Source organism: Hippopotamus amphibius, chromosome 4 (genome assembly GCF_030028045.1).
Source record: "Hippopotamus amphibius kiboko isolate mHipAmp2 chromosome 4, mHipAmp2.hap2, whole genome shotgun sequence".
In the NCBI taxonomy this organism is placed as follows: Eukaryota; Metazoa; Chordata; class Mammalia; order Artiodactyla; family Hippopotamidae; genus Hippopotamus; species Hippopotamus amphibius.
Window position 1 is genome coordinate 97812201 of NC_080189.1, and position 18134 is coordinate 97830334.

General features: G+C 42.9%; 1 protein-coding gene across 3 annotated transcripts in view; it reads left to right on the forward strand.

The window, feature by feature from the left end:
* The window catches only part of GRM3 (glutamate metabotropic receptor 3), a 233403-nt gene that overhangs the window by 213892 nt on the left and 1377 nt on the right, over positions 1-18134 (forward strand). For 2 of the 3 annotated variants that reach the window (XM_057732213.1, XM_057732214.1), the window contains exon 5: positions 5022-5196. In XM_057732213.1, the coding sequence (XP_057588196.1) occupies positions 5022-5196 (175 nt within the window). Of the gene's footprint in view, positions 1-5021; positions 5201-7590; positions 7595-18134 lie in introns of those variants that run through there. The other variant, XM_057732215.1, reaches the window with a different exon arrangement.

Genomic DNA, 18134 nt, shown 5'->3' on the forward strand with positions numbered 1-18134 from the left:
CCTCACTTGCCTCATTCTGGTCTCAGGCCTGCCTCCTCCCTAACAAGTCCGGGTAGGATGGTGATTTGGTGGTTTGTAACCAATAGAGCATAAAAACTTGAGTTCTTCCCTCTCCAAAGTTTCCCCGCATACTGGGTCTGGTGTGTATGGATGGCAGCCACCCTTTAGGATGGGGAAACATTGGTCCTATCCTGCCTTCCTTCTTAAGGCAGCTACAGTCAGGGTGGAGAGTAGGGGAGGAATCAGGCAGCATAGACATCTCTATGCTAGGAAGGAAGGCACATTTGCTCTGTGTTTCAAGCATGTAGCAGCTACGCATGGCTCAACCAAAGGAAGATCCAATGTTTCTGAGCACCCAAAACCCTGAGTTGAATGCCAAGATCATCATTATTCTCACTGTTCATTTCAACTTTGGGGAACCCTTGACTCAGAGCGAGGTATTGCCTGGCTGTCTGCCTGGGGCACATGGTTTGTGTATTTCAGTTCACTCCGCACTGACTCGCACAGACAGCAGCAACTTTTTTAAAGGAGTCCATCTTAATCCAGGGCATCTGCTGTCTCATCACGATAACATCTCTTAGTGTCTTCCCTGGTTTTAGCATAAGGGCTCGACAAGTTTTCCAGCGCTGCAGCTGACTGCAAGAATTTATCCAGACTTCCTCGAGTCACTTCCCCATTCTTTGGTGCAGCCCTTTTGTCAGCATTTTAAACCCAATCCAGGTCAGGAAGAGCCCAAATACTAGTCAGTGCCTCATCTATGGTTTTTCAGAGCATGATTCTGTTTCAGGGAAATCTCACAGAGAGGACCAAATCTTTTCTGTAGCCAGGACCCACTGTAAAAAAACTGAGACCTTTGTCATCTCAGAACGGGTCTAAGGTTGGCATGAGAGACGACAGCAAGGGATGAGCCCTAAGAGGACCAAGCTGTTGCCATTCTTCCTTCACAAGCACTAAGCACCCGCTTGCCTCACCTCCCAAGGGAGCCAGCCAGCGTTCAAACAATTCACCTGGTATCTGCTTCTCTGAAGGTCATGGTCCTTGTAGGTGCTTGTCTCTGCAGCTTTCACGTGAAACAGAGTGGAACTTTCTGCCCACCGAGGACCGGAATTAGAATAGGGAGGAAATCCGTGCCACCCCCCTCCCCCCAGAGGCGAGTGAGCAACAATTTCAGCACAGGTTCAGCCGCGGTATCTGAATCTACTTCCGGTTACTCAGCCTGTGACCCCGCCTCCCCAAATCCTCTTGGTTAATGGCAATAAAGCCGAGCAGTAATGCGTGGTTGGCCGTACAATTTGGGCAGCCTGTTTGCTGTGGATTCCCAGGACTCCTCTCAAGTCCTGTTTATCAGCCCACGTGGCCCTCATTCTTCCTCTCTGAGAAAGCCTCTCCGATGTCACTGTCACAACTGTCAAAGACCACAGAGTGAGATTTTACTCGACTTACTCTAACTTAACACGTTAGCCTGCCACAGTTGTATTGATGCTGACGAAAAGGACTTTATGACTCAAAGCAACAGCAGTAGCCAGAGTTCGACAGTGGCTCTGGTCCCCCACTTCCCGCAGGCTGGGCAGAGGGGACCGTGAGCACCGCACAGTCAGTGGTGGCATTACAGGGAGGGACAGTGAGATGGGGGAACCCGAATCTTTTCTGAAGAGTGATATGCTGGTCCTTTGTTCCACAGGCGCTACCTCTGTCATCTAAGGCTCTTTGCTATAAAAATACCCTTGAAAGGGAAGTCCAGAGCCACTACCTGAAAGATACATAGAAGCCCAGGGGCCATAGAGGATTATCTTCCAAAAGAACCAACCGAACTTGCTATTGCATTGGATGTGTGGGTGTAAGGGAAATGCCATATTAAGGATGACTCTCAGGTTTTTGGCTTGCATGAGTGGGTGGCATCTGGTGTCACTTAAATAGAGATACTTGGAGGAAAGGATCAAGCTCTGCATATATATTCATTTGGATTTGCCTATTACACATCTACAACAAGATGGCAGTTAAATGTATAGGTCTGGAAGCCCAGAAGAAAAGTTGGAACTAGTCCTACATATATGAATGTCATCCACATAGAGGTCCTTAAGCCACAGAACTTGGTGAGATGGCAAAGTGAAGAGTGTCCAAAACTGAGTTCTGAGACACCCCAGCACTCAGAGTTCAAGTAGAAGAGAAAAAAGTCAGCCAAGGTAACAGACAAGGAACTGCCCAGTGAGGGAAGGATGTATCCAGGAAGTGACGAACCATGTCAGTGTTGCTAGGAGCTTGCAGAAGATGAAAACAGAGCAGCGTGGACTGAAAATGTTCAAAGACGCAGAACAAATAATTATAGATAAATACAGACTCTTTATAGTGTGACTTATAGAGGGAACTGGGCAACTGAAACTATGAGGCTGATACTTGGGCTTTGAAAAAAAATTAAAAGGTATCAAATTTAAAACAGATATATTGAAAAATATGCAGCATAAACTATGACCAAAAAGCACCTTTACTTCTGCCTCCCATTGTCCCTTTAGTAGTTAATGAGACTAGTCACCTCCCAACCCTGGATGGAAATTCCAGTGGACACAACCGAACACTGAGCGTTCACCATGTGAGACACCATCCTAGGGCCGGGGACACAGCAACAAATGAAAACGCTCATGACCTTCGGAGGCCCATGAATTTGTGTGCCCTTAGGTGACATAAGGTCCTACAATCATTTTCAATGGAAAAAAGTCTTGATTAGGAAATTCAGCTGCCTTGTCCTATGTAGTTATCAAACCATATCATGACTTAACATTCAACCTCATTTTCTCCTGAGGTCTGGCCTGCCTTGCAGCTGCAGTGGTTGGCTTCCCCTTTCTCCCAGCTCTCACTCCTCAGTCCACCAGTTGCTGTTTCCCTCTCAGCCCTGGTTAGGGAGTAGTAAGGAAGAAGTAGGATGGTTCTTACATAGCAGGATGGCCTTATGATCTCTACATCCGCAGTGGCTAAAGACACATCCTTGGGATAACCTGGAAGATGATTAAAGGGTGTTTCCATGTGATCATCTGAAATGTCCTGTGGGCCTTTTTCTCCTGCAGGTCCTTGAGGGAGTCGGCTGGCAATTTGCTACTCTGCGTTGTCACAGTCAGGTCTAGGACATCCAGTTACTCCCCTCCAGCTGCCTTCTGAGAAGGACTGCGGGCCCCTCCACGTGGGCCCTAGACAGCCCACGAGGACTCATCTTGTCCAGCCTACCACTCACATGGCCTTTGCTTTGATAAAGTTTTAGAGTAAAGGACTATTGACATTAGCAAGTCTCCTTGCTCTGCTACGAAAGTAGCTAGCCATTTCATACCTTCTAGATTTTCAAGACAGAAATCAGGCTCCCTGCCCGAGCATCCTCCCCCTCCCCACCCCCCCGAAAAAAACTCAAACCCTCTGTGAACGGCCACACTGACACCTTCCTCTCTAGGCTTTAAGTGAGAGGATGGACACCATCCCCCTAAGGGGTGGAGGGTATGGAATTCACAGCACAGCTTTGTGTAAGATCTCCTCACAGAAGCTTCCCTTCTCCACTCCTTGTAATGTCTTAAAGTATGTGAGGAGTTTCAAAGTTATAGAAATGTTTTTAGGAAAGGTTTTCTTGAAAATGTGCACATTTGAACTTGTCTCACCCTCACTGGGATGCAGGAAGAGCACCATTATAATATCGTATTATACACATATGTAAAAAATACAAATTATGTCAGGAATGGACTTGCTATAAATAACGGTTATGATTTATCAAGGCTTTTCCATCATGGAATTAGATAGTAGACTTTTCTGAGAAGTTGACAAAAGAGAAAAGAGCCTGAAACTGGAGACCAAGTTGGAGAGCACCGGCATGCCTAGGGGAGGGAGAGCTTTAAGATGGTGAGAGGAGATTTCCTTTCAGCAATTAAAGTAAAACCAGAGTCTGAAGAATTATGATACAAGCGTAACCTGATTTTTTAAAGATAAAAAACAGAAAGAAGTCTTCCAAAGTTATGTGGCTCTTCCAGTCAACTGTTCAGTCTTCAGCTTCCCTTGATTACAGAAGAAGGTCAGACGCTTTAGGGTGTGAGAAATTATTGCTATCTGGTAATAGCATTGCCTGGGGAAAAAAGGAAAAAAAAAAACTCTAAAATGACTCTAGGATTTACCGTAGTTACCCTGACTAGAAACTGATAGAAGAAATAATTAATTTCCATTTTTTATATTGAAAGTGATTAAAAATGTAGAATCTAATTTGGGATTTTCCAGAAAATCTCTGTGAGCTGAAGCCAGGATAAATGAGGAGATCAGAGAAGATGAAGAGTGGGGGTAAAGGAATGAAAACAGATGATAAAACCTAGTTCTGAGGTTTGCTTTCAGGGGAGGCAAAGAGGGAGAAAGGGAAAATTCTGTCAAGAATGGGTGCCTGGAGAACAGACGACTGAACAGTGAGTCCCTGATGGATCAAAATTCCAGAGATACACTAGTGAAATAATTAAAAGAGAAAGTACCCCCACAAGAAAGTTAATAGTGTCCCCTAATGTTGAGTAGGGAAACCAAGAGCTGATAGGCAATGCTCCCAGCAAGAAAGAGAGACAGAAATATGAAACAGGACCGAATTTGTTCATAATATAGTAAACCTTAAACAAGCCAGGTTGACTGACTCAAACCAGTGGCCATCTGGTCACTTCATCATCGAGTACTGATATTTTACTATTTAAGATTCTGACTTCAGTGGCTCTGCAGAAATGTCTTTATACAAATGTAAAGAAGAAAACAAACAAAGCAGGAATATCCATGTGAAGTCTTGGCAAGCCTTCCGGAACACCCAACACAGAGAGTGTTTGCTTACGAATCCTAAGCAATGTTTCCACGTGAATCCCTAACAGAAGATCCAATAGAACTGCTGTATGGGTTTGACTAGAATAAGAACAGAAGTGTGGATGATTTGGGTTTTTTCAGTTTGCTCTTTTTCCAGTGCTTTCTTGAGTTGGCCACTGTATTGACTTTATAGTCAAGACACTTAACTAGGCAACCTTTTCTTACAGGTGCAGACAACGACCATGTGCATCTCAGTCAGCCTGAGCGGCTTCGTGGTCCTGGGCTGTTTGTTTGCGCCCAAGGTGCATATCATCCTGTTTCAACCCCAGAAGAATGTGGTCACACACAGACTGCATCTGAACAGGTTCAGTGTCAGTGGAACTGGGACCACATATTCTCAGTGTAAGTATGGAATGTGACACGGACCCCTTCGTGCATAGCATTGTAGCAGGGAGCAGACTGGGACGGGAAGCAGTGGACACAGAAACAGACACCATGTGTCCATCCCCATCACCGATCTCAATTCAATTTTAGTAAATGCTGGTTCGACCCCTGTGGACCCAGTACCGTGCTGCTGGGTGCTAAGGATGCTGTGATAGATCAAGTCTCTGTTTCGGTCTAGCAGGGACGATGGACACTAAGTCCATACCTACAAGGGGGATTTTTGACCACATTGTGGAGAGGGGAACCAAGCTTCTGGTCCTGACTCTGCAACTAGGTCAACAGGCAAGCTTGAGCACGTCACTTTACTGTTTCCTTCCTCAGTTGGCCTAGAAGTTGGACTAGATTGGTGCCCTGTAAAGTATGTTCTGTGTCACATAGATGCTGAAGGTGCTTCATAAAAATTAAAAGAGGAAGATCATCAAATAAGACAGAACATGCTACATCCTAAATACCCACTTGGAGGTTCAAAGCACCTCCTTTGACGTGAACGTCATAAAGGTTTTAAGAACCTCTGCAGCAGGGAAACCTGTTTCACTTTGTTATTTACAGTTTCTTAAAAGTATTTGACCGCAGTAGAACCAACTCACATCCCATGGAATACACTTTGGAAAATGCTGGAATACATCTTCCTCCTATTTCAAAGACACAATGTTTTTTCAGCTTGATAACCAGCTGAGAAGGCAGTGTGAACTAAAAGATACCAGGATAACTCCCAGCCAGAATTCTCTCTCCTCCTGGCCTGCAAATATCTGAAACACTATCCTTAGAGCATCATTTAATTCTTTAGAGTCATCTAAAGCACAAATGTACCTAAAGGGGACAACCTGTTAAGCCATTTTCAGCTAATCTGGTGGTGCTGTGAAGTCAGAGAAATTCACTGACAGAAGGATAAGGGGGAAGTGGGAGGCGGGAGAAGAGGGGAGGGGTGGGGGGAGGAGGGCTGGAAGTGACAGAGACAAATGACTACTTCACAATTTTGCCCCAAGCCGATTAGAAAGGAAACTTCAAAATAGCTCAGCATCACAGAGTGAGCAACTGCATTAGTGCCCCAGTTTCTCCAACAAAGTACCAAATTTTATAGGGCAGCCCTTTCCGTAGCAAACAACGGGAAGACTGACGGCTGACAGCACGTGTTCAGTGATGCGCTGTGTATACCCCTCCTCGGTCTCAGCTGCTACGGAGATGGAGACCTTATTGTATTTTCAGTTAAATCTCCAGGTGTCATGATGGCTGAGTCCCAGGACCTGGTAAAACTTGTAAATAATTTTCCTTGGACCTTAAAGAAACCTGCTTATTTCTTGAGCAAACCAATCTCTTTTTCAGCAGTCAAACTATAAAAGCCAGCTAGTCCAGACCAGAAAGAACTGGCATATAACTAATAATAATAACTAATAAAAACAATAATACTACAGCTAGGAGGAACTATTATTTATTGTTTCCTTCGTGCTGGGCATCGTGCTCAATACTTCAAACGTGTGCACGTGTGATATACTTTATTTAACACGTACAGCTCTTTGAGATAAAGAAACCTACCCAAGGTCGCACATATTGCAAGTGGCAGAACCAGAACTTGAGTCGGTTTCTCTGATTTCAAAGGCGGGGCTCCAAACCACTGTACTGTGCTACTTTATCCAGAAAACAAGCTGGGAAACTTCCCATGAACTAGGTACTTAGTAGGCTTTCCAGGGAGAACAAAAGGAAGGTTACCCTAGGCTGTGCAGCATGAGTTACCTCTGGGCAAAAGAGTCTTGTTGATAGCTCAGAGTTCTTGGTTGTTTTAATTAAAACAATTTAGCAAAGTCCCTAAGTCTTCCATAAACATTTTTCAAATCTCATACATCCAAACCTCAGTAATTTAGAAACAGTGGCATTTTCTAATGCATATACTAGGAATTAATAAATTCCTGAAGAGGTAATGAGGGCACTTTACCCAAACAAGTCTCTCAGAATTTCAGAAATGTCCACTGACACAAAAACAATGTACCGCAAATGCCATGGACCTGCTAAAGCTGTCACACAGTATCTAATCTGCTAGAGCCCAACTAATACCTCAAGGTAGGCGTCTAGCCAGCCCAACATTTTAGGACTATTTTGTTACTCAATGAAATTTAATTTTTTTCTTTTAAAAAGTCTAAATTTAGACCCCATTTTCCTCTAATTAATCCAAATTAATTAAGTGGCATTAAAGTAACAAAGTGAAGTATTTACGTGGTATCGCTAAGCATTTCAAAGTACATAAGTAACAAATTCATTCATTTTTATTTGTAATTCTTTATCTTTTATTCAGTAGTTTTGTATTTGTGGGCTCATTGTATCCTATGAGTACCAGATATTACAAATTCTATTTTATAGGTGAGAAAATAGAGAAGTTACTTCTCAAGGATATACAAGGATTTAAGAGTTGACCCTGGATTTCCTGACTTGTAATTAATATCCTTCCCATTTTAAGAAATTGGAAACATTGTCATGAAATTCATTCAATCATTACATGCTTGAATGCTTTCTATACACCAGAAATTTCTAAGCACCTGTGTACACAGTGGTGAACAGGACAGAATCCCTGGTCTCAGCAAGCTTAGGGTCTAGGGCAGTGTTTTTCATACTGTAGAATGTAATCAATTAATGGGCCATGAAATTTGCTTAGTATGTTTAACCAGCATTTGTTTAAAGAAAATAGAATAAAGTATCTCAGAGTGCATCATATGTAACAGGGTAAGTAGTATTTCACGAAGTTTGCTCAAGTTTCTGTGTGGGTACCAGGTTCAGGTAAAACATTTATTTCTTTGAATTGCAACGAAAGAAATGTGAAAGACACTTGTCTACGGGATCTAATTCTATGTATAAATGAGTTTTTCACTCACTATGATGAAAATTTAAGCAACTGGTTGAATCTCAGTGCCTCTTTCTCCCATTATAGATTCAGCTCAATTAATATCCATTTCCCTTCTAAATACTGGGAACTATGTTGTTTAAATAATCAAGAAAAATCCTTAAACTGCTCTGACTTCATTATGTAAAGCATATGTTTTTCTTAGGTTGTCCATAATTTATGTTCTTCTGGTAAGTATTTGCAGGCATTTTATCCCATTGGGTTATTGTTACCAGAATTGTTGCTGGTTTTCTGACTTTCTCCCTCCAGAGGTAAAAACAAAAACCCCATGTATGGATTAGAGTAAGCCACTACAGCTACGGAGTTACCCCACCCCACCCCCACCGCCACACACACACACACACACACACACACACACACACACACACACACACACACACACAGTTATCTATTCCCACATAACAAACTTCTCCCAAATTTAGTGGCTTAAAAAAAAATCCCTTTTATTATGTCTCTTGATTTTGTGGGTCAGGAATTCAGGCAGGGCTCGACTGGGGTCCTTCTGTGGTGTCAGCTGAGCCTGAGCGGATCTGCAGGGTCCACAGTGATTTCACTCTTACACATGGCTCCTTGGTGGGACACTTCTCCACGTGGGACCCAGAGAGCATTACAGAGCCCACCCAGATTCAAGGGGGGGGAGGTGGACTCCACCTCTCAGAGAATTTGTGGCCATTTTTATTATGCTGCACTCTCCAAGTCCTAAATCCATCCGGTACTGCACTCTTAGCAGGGGTTAAGTGACAGGACACACAACCTTATGCAATACCAAGAAGTCACCTTGACTGGAAGGTGTGACCATATTAATTCACAGTTAATTCTCTAACAAGAGGGTAGCAGCGATACCACATCACTTTGGAGTCTAAGTGAGCTCCCTGACAGCAACTAAGATGGTTGATAGCAGAAAGAGTATCAGTTATTGGGTTTTAAAAGATGAGCAGTTGCTCCAAAAAGAAAAGCATGGCCAAATTCAGGAGCAGGCATGGAAGAAAGAACATGGTTAAGGACATCTTGGAAAACCCACATTTGAGAAAGGTTTACATATTGCTATATGCAAAAGAGAAAAAATTTTAGTTGCATCTTATTAACTATATACAGTGAGAGTCAGAATAATACAAATAAAGGAAACAGTAACTTTCCTCCTCTAAGTGTATCCATAGGCCAGGTGTTCCCAATATTTGTGTATTAAAAGCAAACAAAAACAAACAAACAAAAAACCTCTTTGAAATGGAGATTCTCAGGCCCCACCTTTTTTATCATGGGGTCTTGGTAAAGGCCAGAAACCTGGTCAGTAACAGATACTCCAGCAGGTTTAACAGAGATGGTCCAAGGAAAACATTTTGAGAACCTTGGCCCAAATCGTCCTGTCTGCTTCATCCACTGCTATCAGTGCAGAGCAGGGAGCTCCACTTAGATGACCTCGAAGAGGAAAGAGGCCCTTGGTTCAGAAAAGGAGAGATGCTTTGAAGTCCCATCCTTTGCCTGACGATGCCAACCACCACATCCCAGGACAGTCACTTCCCCCATCACCATCCCGAACCCTCCAGAGAAGGCATGTCTCCCATAGAAGCACCTGGCCACTCAAAAGACATTTACTGAAGATGGGAACACACCTTCCAAGAGCAGAACTCAGAGACCCTGAAATCCTAAGCTCGTACTTGTAATGCTGCTCCCACACCCACACACATAAGCAAACATCCTTTGTACTTGGAAGAGAGAAAGAAAAAGAAGAAAAAAAGAGGTCATTCATGGTTTTGTTCAGCTTTAGAAGCAAAGGAGCTTCCCAGGGCTCATTCCCAAAGCCAGGCAATCAAGAACGTACGCTGAGAATCTTAGCATCTGCAAATTCAATGACTTTTTTTAAATTAAAAGCCTTCCCTTCAGCGCTACACCCGACAGCATCTTGTGCTAGCAGCGTGGGTGTGGAATGTAAGGGAAGGGCATCATTTTGAGGGAGACAAGCTGGATGTACACGTGAGGTTGAGCAACATAAGCTGCTATAGCCCCTGTGCAGGTCAGAATGTTGTTGACACTGAAATGGGTTTGCCTCAGCATAGACTGGGGACAGAAGAGAGAAATGGAGTGTGCCCAATAGTCTTCAGAGCTATTATGTACCCAGCCGTGGTCCTACGGGGCTGTGCGTTTCTCTTATTCATGGTGATCATTCAGATGCGTGTATGTCATTATCATTAAGATCAGCTAAGAGGCTTCTGCTAATTAATGATGCCCAGATTTGGGTCCCAGAGGAGCCGTGGGCATATGGAGATTGGTTTTCTTTGCCAAAACCTTATTCAGAAAGTCACCTGTCTAGGTGGTCATGTGTGAACTGCTCAATGAATAGAATTCTTCTTTACTACTAAGCATTTGCACATTATAAAAATAAAGCAGTAGTCTAAAAAGATCAAGGGAACAGTTTTCTAGAGTTCCAGTATAATTTGTCACAGGGTTTCAGCAACAGAAATCAAGTACATGAGGACCAGGTTTTGTACTTACCAATGGCCAAGCTTTGAAGAGACCCCAGTTAGCCAGGGCAAGCCATTGTTCAACTCTGAATAGGACTTTATAAAAGAAAAAAAAAAATAGCACATAATGCCACGTTTCTTCTCTACAGAGCTCGTCCAGAAAAACAGCATAATATACCTGTGCTTTACAGTTCAGGGAGTCCCATGATGACTGGCCAGCAAATTAGGAAGTTATTTAGCAACCCGGATTGAAGTGAAGGTCTTCTTCGCCACAGGCATAAGTATATTATAAACATAAATCCTCTCTGACCAATGTAGGAAGAGCCTAGAGTTTTCAGTACATTAAGCCATTTGCTTCCAGGCAGAATACACCTAGTGCATCCAAATCAGATAGATGTCAATCCATTTTCCCTTAAGAAAGCGAAGTCCTAGCACTTCTGAGAACCTCATTCTATTCCCTTTCATTCCCTCATTGAGGATGGGATGATAGAGTCTCCACCTATAATAGGTAACCCTACATACATTAGGGAATTGATGTTTAATATCTCTGCTTTTATTTGGCATTTCCATTTATTTGTCTCACAACCACTCTAAAGCAACCCTTAAATCATTTTCTCTTTGCCTCTACTATTTTGCTAGGTTTTCCCTGAGCAGCCATAGCCCACCTTCTTTACTACAGAGACTGGAGCTGGAAGGCATGCTAAGGATTGTTAATTCTAACAAACACATTTTTAGATGAGAAAACCAGGGTCCCATCTATTAGGTACTTTAAGGAATTTGATAACTGAAGTCATAGATGAAACTCTCAAAAGCTGCTCTGCGGCTCCTCTGGCCTCTCTGGATTTTCTGCCCTAGCTCAGTTGCAAAATTCATCTCAAGAGACTATTCTGACAGTCAGAATCTTAGCATCTGCACATGCAATGATTTTTTTTTTAAGTTAAAAGCTCTCTCTTAAGCACCACACATGACAGCATCTTGTTCTGCCAGCATGGGTGCAGACTTGTGTTCCTCTCAAAAGCCCATACCAGGAAGTTCAACAGCATCAATCATGTCTCTTTGAGCCCCCGGTAATCCCTACATGCAGTCTGCCCACAGACAAGGTGTGGTACTCTATTCCAAAGGGGCTACCCACCAGGTTTCTTAGAAAATGTGATTTGATGAAGACAAAGGAATGTAGTTAGTGGTGACCTTCTAAAGGTTTATGCCAGAGATATAATTTCTCTCATTTACATAGATTTTTAAAGTATCACTTGCTTGAATTAAATTACATTGTATAGTTTCTCTTCTGTACTGTACATTAGAGCAGAATGTAAACGCAATAGCTCAAAGACTTCCTAAACCAGAGAGTTTAGTATTGTTTGAGAGAGAATTATAGTCATGTGCATTTCCACGTAACCCCAAATTTATTAATGCCTTTGGGAACAGGGTACCATGCTCAGAACTATGTATATATGTCAGCAAAAAAGAAAATAAGCATGTAATCAAATACTGCCCATACATTGATCCCAGATGGTCAGTACCTTAAAACAAAGCAAAGGGTCTAAAATCAATTTCTCATATCCTATTTTTCCAACTTCCTTTTCATTTTTAGTGAAATTCTCTGGAGACCATCCATAAATGGAGATATCTCTGTGCCTATAGCAGGAAAATGTGCACTCATATGACAAAAAAAAAAAAAAATTAACACGTCTATCTTATCTGGAGTAATTTCAGAGGTTTTGGGAGTGGAACCACTAACCAAGTAAATGTGACCAATTTGATGGATAACTCATTCTTTCATTGAAGAAACTTTTCTGCCCAGCTCAGCTCTAGGCACTGGAGATGTGGTAATGAACAAAACAGACAAAATCTACACTCATGGTGCTTGCATTCTAATCAGGCAAGAGGGGGCACAGACAGACAAACCAATGCTGCTTTATAATACCTCAGGTGTGGATAAGTGATGTGGAGGAAATAATATGGGACGTGGGCAAATCAGGCAGCCTGGGGATAGAGAGTTACTGTTTTTATAGAGTGGGAGGAAGTGATAAGGTCACACTGAGCAGAGACATGAAGGAAACGAAAGAAGGGAACCATGCCGATATCTGGGGGAAAGACATCCCGCGCAGAGGGGACAGCAAATGCAAAGGTCCAGAGTTGGAAGAACATCGAAGAGGCCACTGAGGCCAGAGGGAAATGAATAAAGGTGAAAGTGAAAGGAGACGAGGACACAGATGGAGAAGATCTTGTAGGACTTTGGAAGTCATTGTAAGGACTTTTACTTTTCTGTTGCAAGAACTGGGAAAACGCTCGAGGGGTTTCATCAGAGGTGTGGCAAAACTTGACTTTAAAAGCATCGTTTTGGCTGTGTGGGCAGAATCTAAGACAGGGAGCAGGCAGAGACCTCCTTTAGGGGGCTACTGCCTAGCCCAGACGATGGTGACTTAAATCAGGGTGGTAGCAATGGAAGCTAATACAGTGTGCAGATGCTGTGGATAACGGGAAGGTGAGGCTACCAGCATCAGCTCCACTAGAAAGCAGGACTAAGGATGCAGGTTATCTTATTAGCGTTTCACACTTTCAGCTTTGGGCTTGGATGCCTAGATGTGGTAGCACTTACAGCTCCCAGGAGTTGTTTCAGCCTCGGGGTGATTGAGTTTCTGACCCGCACCTGAAAACACATTTGGGTAGAAAAGAGGAGACCCAAGAATGCTGAGCAACTACGAGGAGGTGAGAAGAATGAAAAATAGGTAGACTAGTATCCAAAAAATCTTGAGTCCTTTTCTTTACAAATTACGTATTGTGCATCCAACTTTGGTACCTCTTGGGGGAGGGAAGAGAGAATAAAAGACCACGATTGGAAAGCAAGCGTGACAGCAGGGTGTGGCAACCCTGGACTGAGGTATGAAGTTGAAGACCAAGTGGAATTTCTGTTGGTGAGGTAATTAACTTGTAGCATGGGCTATAAAAAGATACACTCCGTATTTTCTCCTCCCGTGAATCTTGTCTCATAAGAAATGAATCACTGAATGAAGATGTCTTTGCTGCCATAAGTCCTAACTCCACACCTGGAAACTAAATCTTGTGTTGATAGATTTTTAGCCAACATCATAATGAATATGATTTCCTCTTCAAACTACTGGTAATAGTTGAAGACAGTTTCTTTGGTTATAAAAGGGGAAACCACCCCACCCCCACTCCCCAGGGAATCTAGCCCACTTTTATTAATAATGGATTCTCTGTCTTCCAGTGAGAAATCTCTGATGTAGCAAGGCTACCAAACGAGTGGCTTGTGTAACATCTGCCCAGACAACATTATCAGCACATGCACTGCTTCTGAAATGGGACCAAGGGGCCCTAGCACAAGTAAATTAAGGTGATGAGTTGAAAAAAGGTTCAATGACAAAGCAGGAGGACAAGGCAGCAGCTAGCGGATGGAGGTTTTATTCCATGACCATAGCATTAAAATATCTAAACAAACAGACATGCTGGGAGACATTATTTGGGGTCACCAGGAGCAAGGAAATGGAACAGATGGGAACAGACTGGAATGTCTGTTCTGTTCAAATGTTTGTTTTATTTTTTTCCAAGTCTGATTTATTACACAGTTAGGGTAACACACTGATTCTCAGGAACCAAGTCTCAGCCACTAAATTGACTAACGGACTTGGCATCCATAAGAATCTATTAAATAAATATGTTTAGCATTGATTGAGGGCCCAGTTACTTGGGAAAAAATTGGGTCATTTTCTCCAAAGCCTGGCCACTCTCTGCATTACTGGTACAAGAAAGATGGATTTCACGGTGCTAGACAAAGCTGCCACTTGGCTGCATTGATTTCTAAAGCTTCACCAAGTTTGTGAAGTAAAACGTGCCTTTTGATGGATAAGAATGGTTCTTCTGTGGTCAGCTGTGCAACTTATTAGGTCTTTTTCAGCAATTCTCAGTTTTCACTTTAGCAAAAAGTACCACCTTAGCCTAAAGTAACAGCTGCTCCTCACCCCCTACTCCCAGGAAAGCCTAAAAGAAGCCTGCACACTTCTTATTTCTGACAGAAAGGACAATGGCAGAAACCTGCCTAGCCCCACTTAAGAACACAGGCTAAACTTATGCCATTAAAAATTTCACAAGAATTTCATTAGAATCATAGAAAAGCTCATCACAAGCACACACACGAAAGTGACAGTAACTTGCCTCTTCCACATATTTTACTACCTTGGGGAATAACAGATGGGCTGATACAGGAGGCATATGTAAAATATTTATGAAAGGCAGAGTAATTGGGATGGTAAACTCATAAAACAGTAATCTCCTCTGCTATATTCAGCAGCATGTATAGAATATTTTTTACATAATAAAAAAATGCACCGGCTAAAGTGACAGATGAAACAGTAAAAGAGAAGCAGAAAAATACAAGTTACAATTCCCTTCGATACACTAAAACGTGTTTAGGGGAAAAAAAATAACTGCAGAGTCTTGTGGGCTTTTTGCTGTTGTTATTCCTTATAAGAAGACCTTGAATTTGCATTACCATCCTCTCAAAGAGTTTAGACATTCTAACATAGGGTGTTCCCTTCAATGTCCCCACAAAGCAAGTAGATGATTCCAGGTGATTCTGTAACCTTCCATAATGATGTCCACGGGGTGTTTAGGAGAAGATTATGTGACACTAACAGCTTGAGGATTTTCCATGTGGCTACCTTTGCAGCCCATGTACTTCAAAATATACCCAGTTTTTAAGAAATTAGAATGCAGTGAACGAGCAAATCAGAAGTGCACAATTAAGAATAGGTGGCACAGTGGTCAAGAATCCTCCTGCCAATGCAGCGGACACGGGTTCGATCCCTGCTCCAGGAAGATCCCACATGCCACAGAGCAGCTAAGCCCGTGCATCACAAAAAAAAAAAAAAGAATAGAATTACATCAAATTACAGAATGGAATAGGGAACATCAGAGCAGGTTTCTGATACCATCTTTAAAAAGGCAGGTGCAAGGAAGGGAGGGAATACGGGGATATGTGTATAAAAACAGATGATTGAACTTGGTGTACCCCCCAAAAAATAAATAAATAAATAAAATTAAAAAAAATAATAATATAAGAAAGAAAAAAAAAGGCAGGTGGACAGGGGATTAGACTCATCAAGGTGGAGAGCAAGGAGCACGGACACTCTAATCCCTGGTCCTCCTCGACGTACCCCCGTGACACACCATTCCTCTTCAATATCTGAAAATGAAAAACCTGTACAGAAATCATAAAACTTGATCCTGGAAGAGATGTAGACCTTAGTCAGAATGTCAAAGGCAGCATGCCCGCTCTGGGATGCTCCCAGCCCCAGCCAGGTCTTTGCAGGCGTGGATAACAGTCGATGCCACCACATGGCTTGAGAAGCAGAAGGGCCAACCTGCTCCAAAACGAGGCTGCCCACGGGCCTCACCTTTGCCGGTCATTTCTTCTGGATAATAGATTCTTTCCTTCCTGAAACTGCCACTGGTTTGCCTTTCAAAAAATGGTTGCCCCGTTTTCTGAAAGGCAACCATGCATACAATCATTCAGAAAATATTTATAAAGTGTCTATTCCGTGACCAGCAATAGGGATAAAATAATGAAAAAGACAAGCAGAGCCCCAGCACACTTTCTAGTCAAGTTTATAAGACATACGACACTGCACAAAAAAAAAAAAAAAAAAGGCAAGGAAAAAAAATCAGCTTTAAAATTGGGTAACGTGGCAGAGAGTAACTGGTTGGTTACTTTGGTCTAGGTGGCCTGATGACAGCCTTTTTTCAGAGGGTGACATTTCAGATGTGGATGACACGAAGGAGCCAGATATGTGATTAAGAGAGGGAGGCACAATCCTGGCAGAGGCAACGGCTATTACAAAAGGCTAGAAATTGAGAAACAGATACTCTGTGTTTGAGAACAAAAGCAAAAAACTGTGGGGGGGCAGGCACAGAATTCGTTGAATTCAGAAGGATAGGCATGGTCTGAATCGTGCTAAGATTTATAAACCAGGGTAAGGAGAGCACAAAGAAAAGCCACAGGAGGTAGGTAGGTAGGCGACTTGCATTTAAAAATACTCTAGTAGGAAGGAGTCGCAGGAGGGAGGGGATGTGGGGATATATGTACAAATACAGCTGATTCCCTTTGGTGCACAGCAGAAACTGGCACACCAGTGTAAAGCAATTATATTCCAATAAAGAGCTTAAAAAATAAAAATAAGTAGAAATAAAGAAAAAAAATACTCTGGCTTCTGTATAAAGAAAGCATTGCAAGGAAGCAAGAGTGGACACAGATAGCCGTGGTGCAGCTATTCCAGTGGCCAAGAGGGAGTTAATGCTGGCCTGGACTGGGGTGCTAGATGCAGAGACAGAAGTAGTTGGAGGTGGAGACAGAGTTGATTGGACCTGAGCATGGGTTTGACATGGGAGGAGAGATAAAAAAGAAAAGAAGCGTAAATGTGAGGCTTTTGGTTTTGATAACTGGCCAGAGGGTGAGACCATTCACTGAGGAAGGGAAGACTAAACGGGACAGGTTAGGAAATCAAAAGTTATGTTTTGGCCACTTGACTTTGAAATGTCTATTAAACAGCCACACGGAGATGCCAAGTAGACAGCTGGATACAAGGAAGCTGGAGAGAAAGCACATACTGAATGGCCAGGAGCACTCTCCCAGGTTTCCAAGGAACTGTGGTCTGGACGTCATTTCACCTTGTCCCTTCTCTTGCCTTACCTAGTTTTCATGACGCGAGAATTAGATAAAGTATGTGAAGAAGCTTTGCAAAGGATAAATTAACGCCCTCGCATTTGGCATTCCTTTCACGGTCACCTTCCATCAAGCATTTATCTGGCACTCACTGTGTCTTCACTGTACAACTTTCAGGAAGTGTAGATCATGCCATCCCTGTCCCCCAAGGTATTGCAGCTTTTAGTGGGCTCACAGAGTAAAGAAAATTGAACCTCATTCTAAAAATGATAAAAGGAAAAAAATCTCCGAAAGAGTTAGCGTGTCACGACTCCCCTGTAACCTTGGGCAGCTACACAGGCTCGACTTCCTAATTGTCTCATACATCTAGACAAGCAGCCAGTGCAAAATTGGGAGCTTGGAGTTTCCCCAGTGGGGAGTCTGCTGAAAGACTTCAGGACCCAAGCATGGGGACTGTTCCCCCACTGAATGCCACAAAGTATCAGATTTCATAATTAGTTTCTCATTCGTGTTTAGGGAAATTTCTATGAAAAATGCAATTTCATGCATTTCACCGGGCAAGAACCTTTCCACCATGATAGGGAACACGAACATGAACACTTGAGCACGAAATTAGTTTATCTAATTATTAACCAAGAGCTATGCCTTTAAAGAATGGGACAGCTGACTGGGCAGCTTGACCTGGGCTGTGGTCAGGCAGCCAAGAGGATCAGCTCCTCCCGGGCAGAACATGTCCAGTGGGACAGGTCAAGGGATAGGATGTCAACAGCTCCAGAAGGTAATGGGAGGCCACTGTGAATGGATTCTCTTGGCCATGTAGTTTCACCCCACAGAGGATGGGGCTCCTTGCTTTTGTTCTCATTCGGTA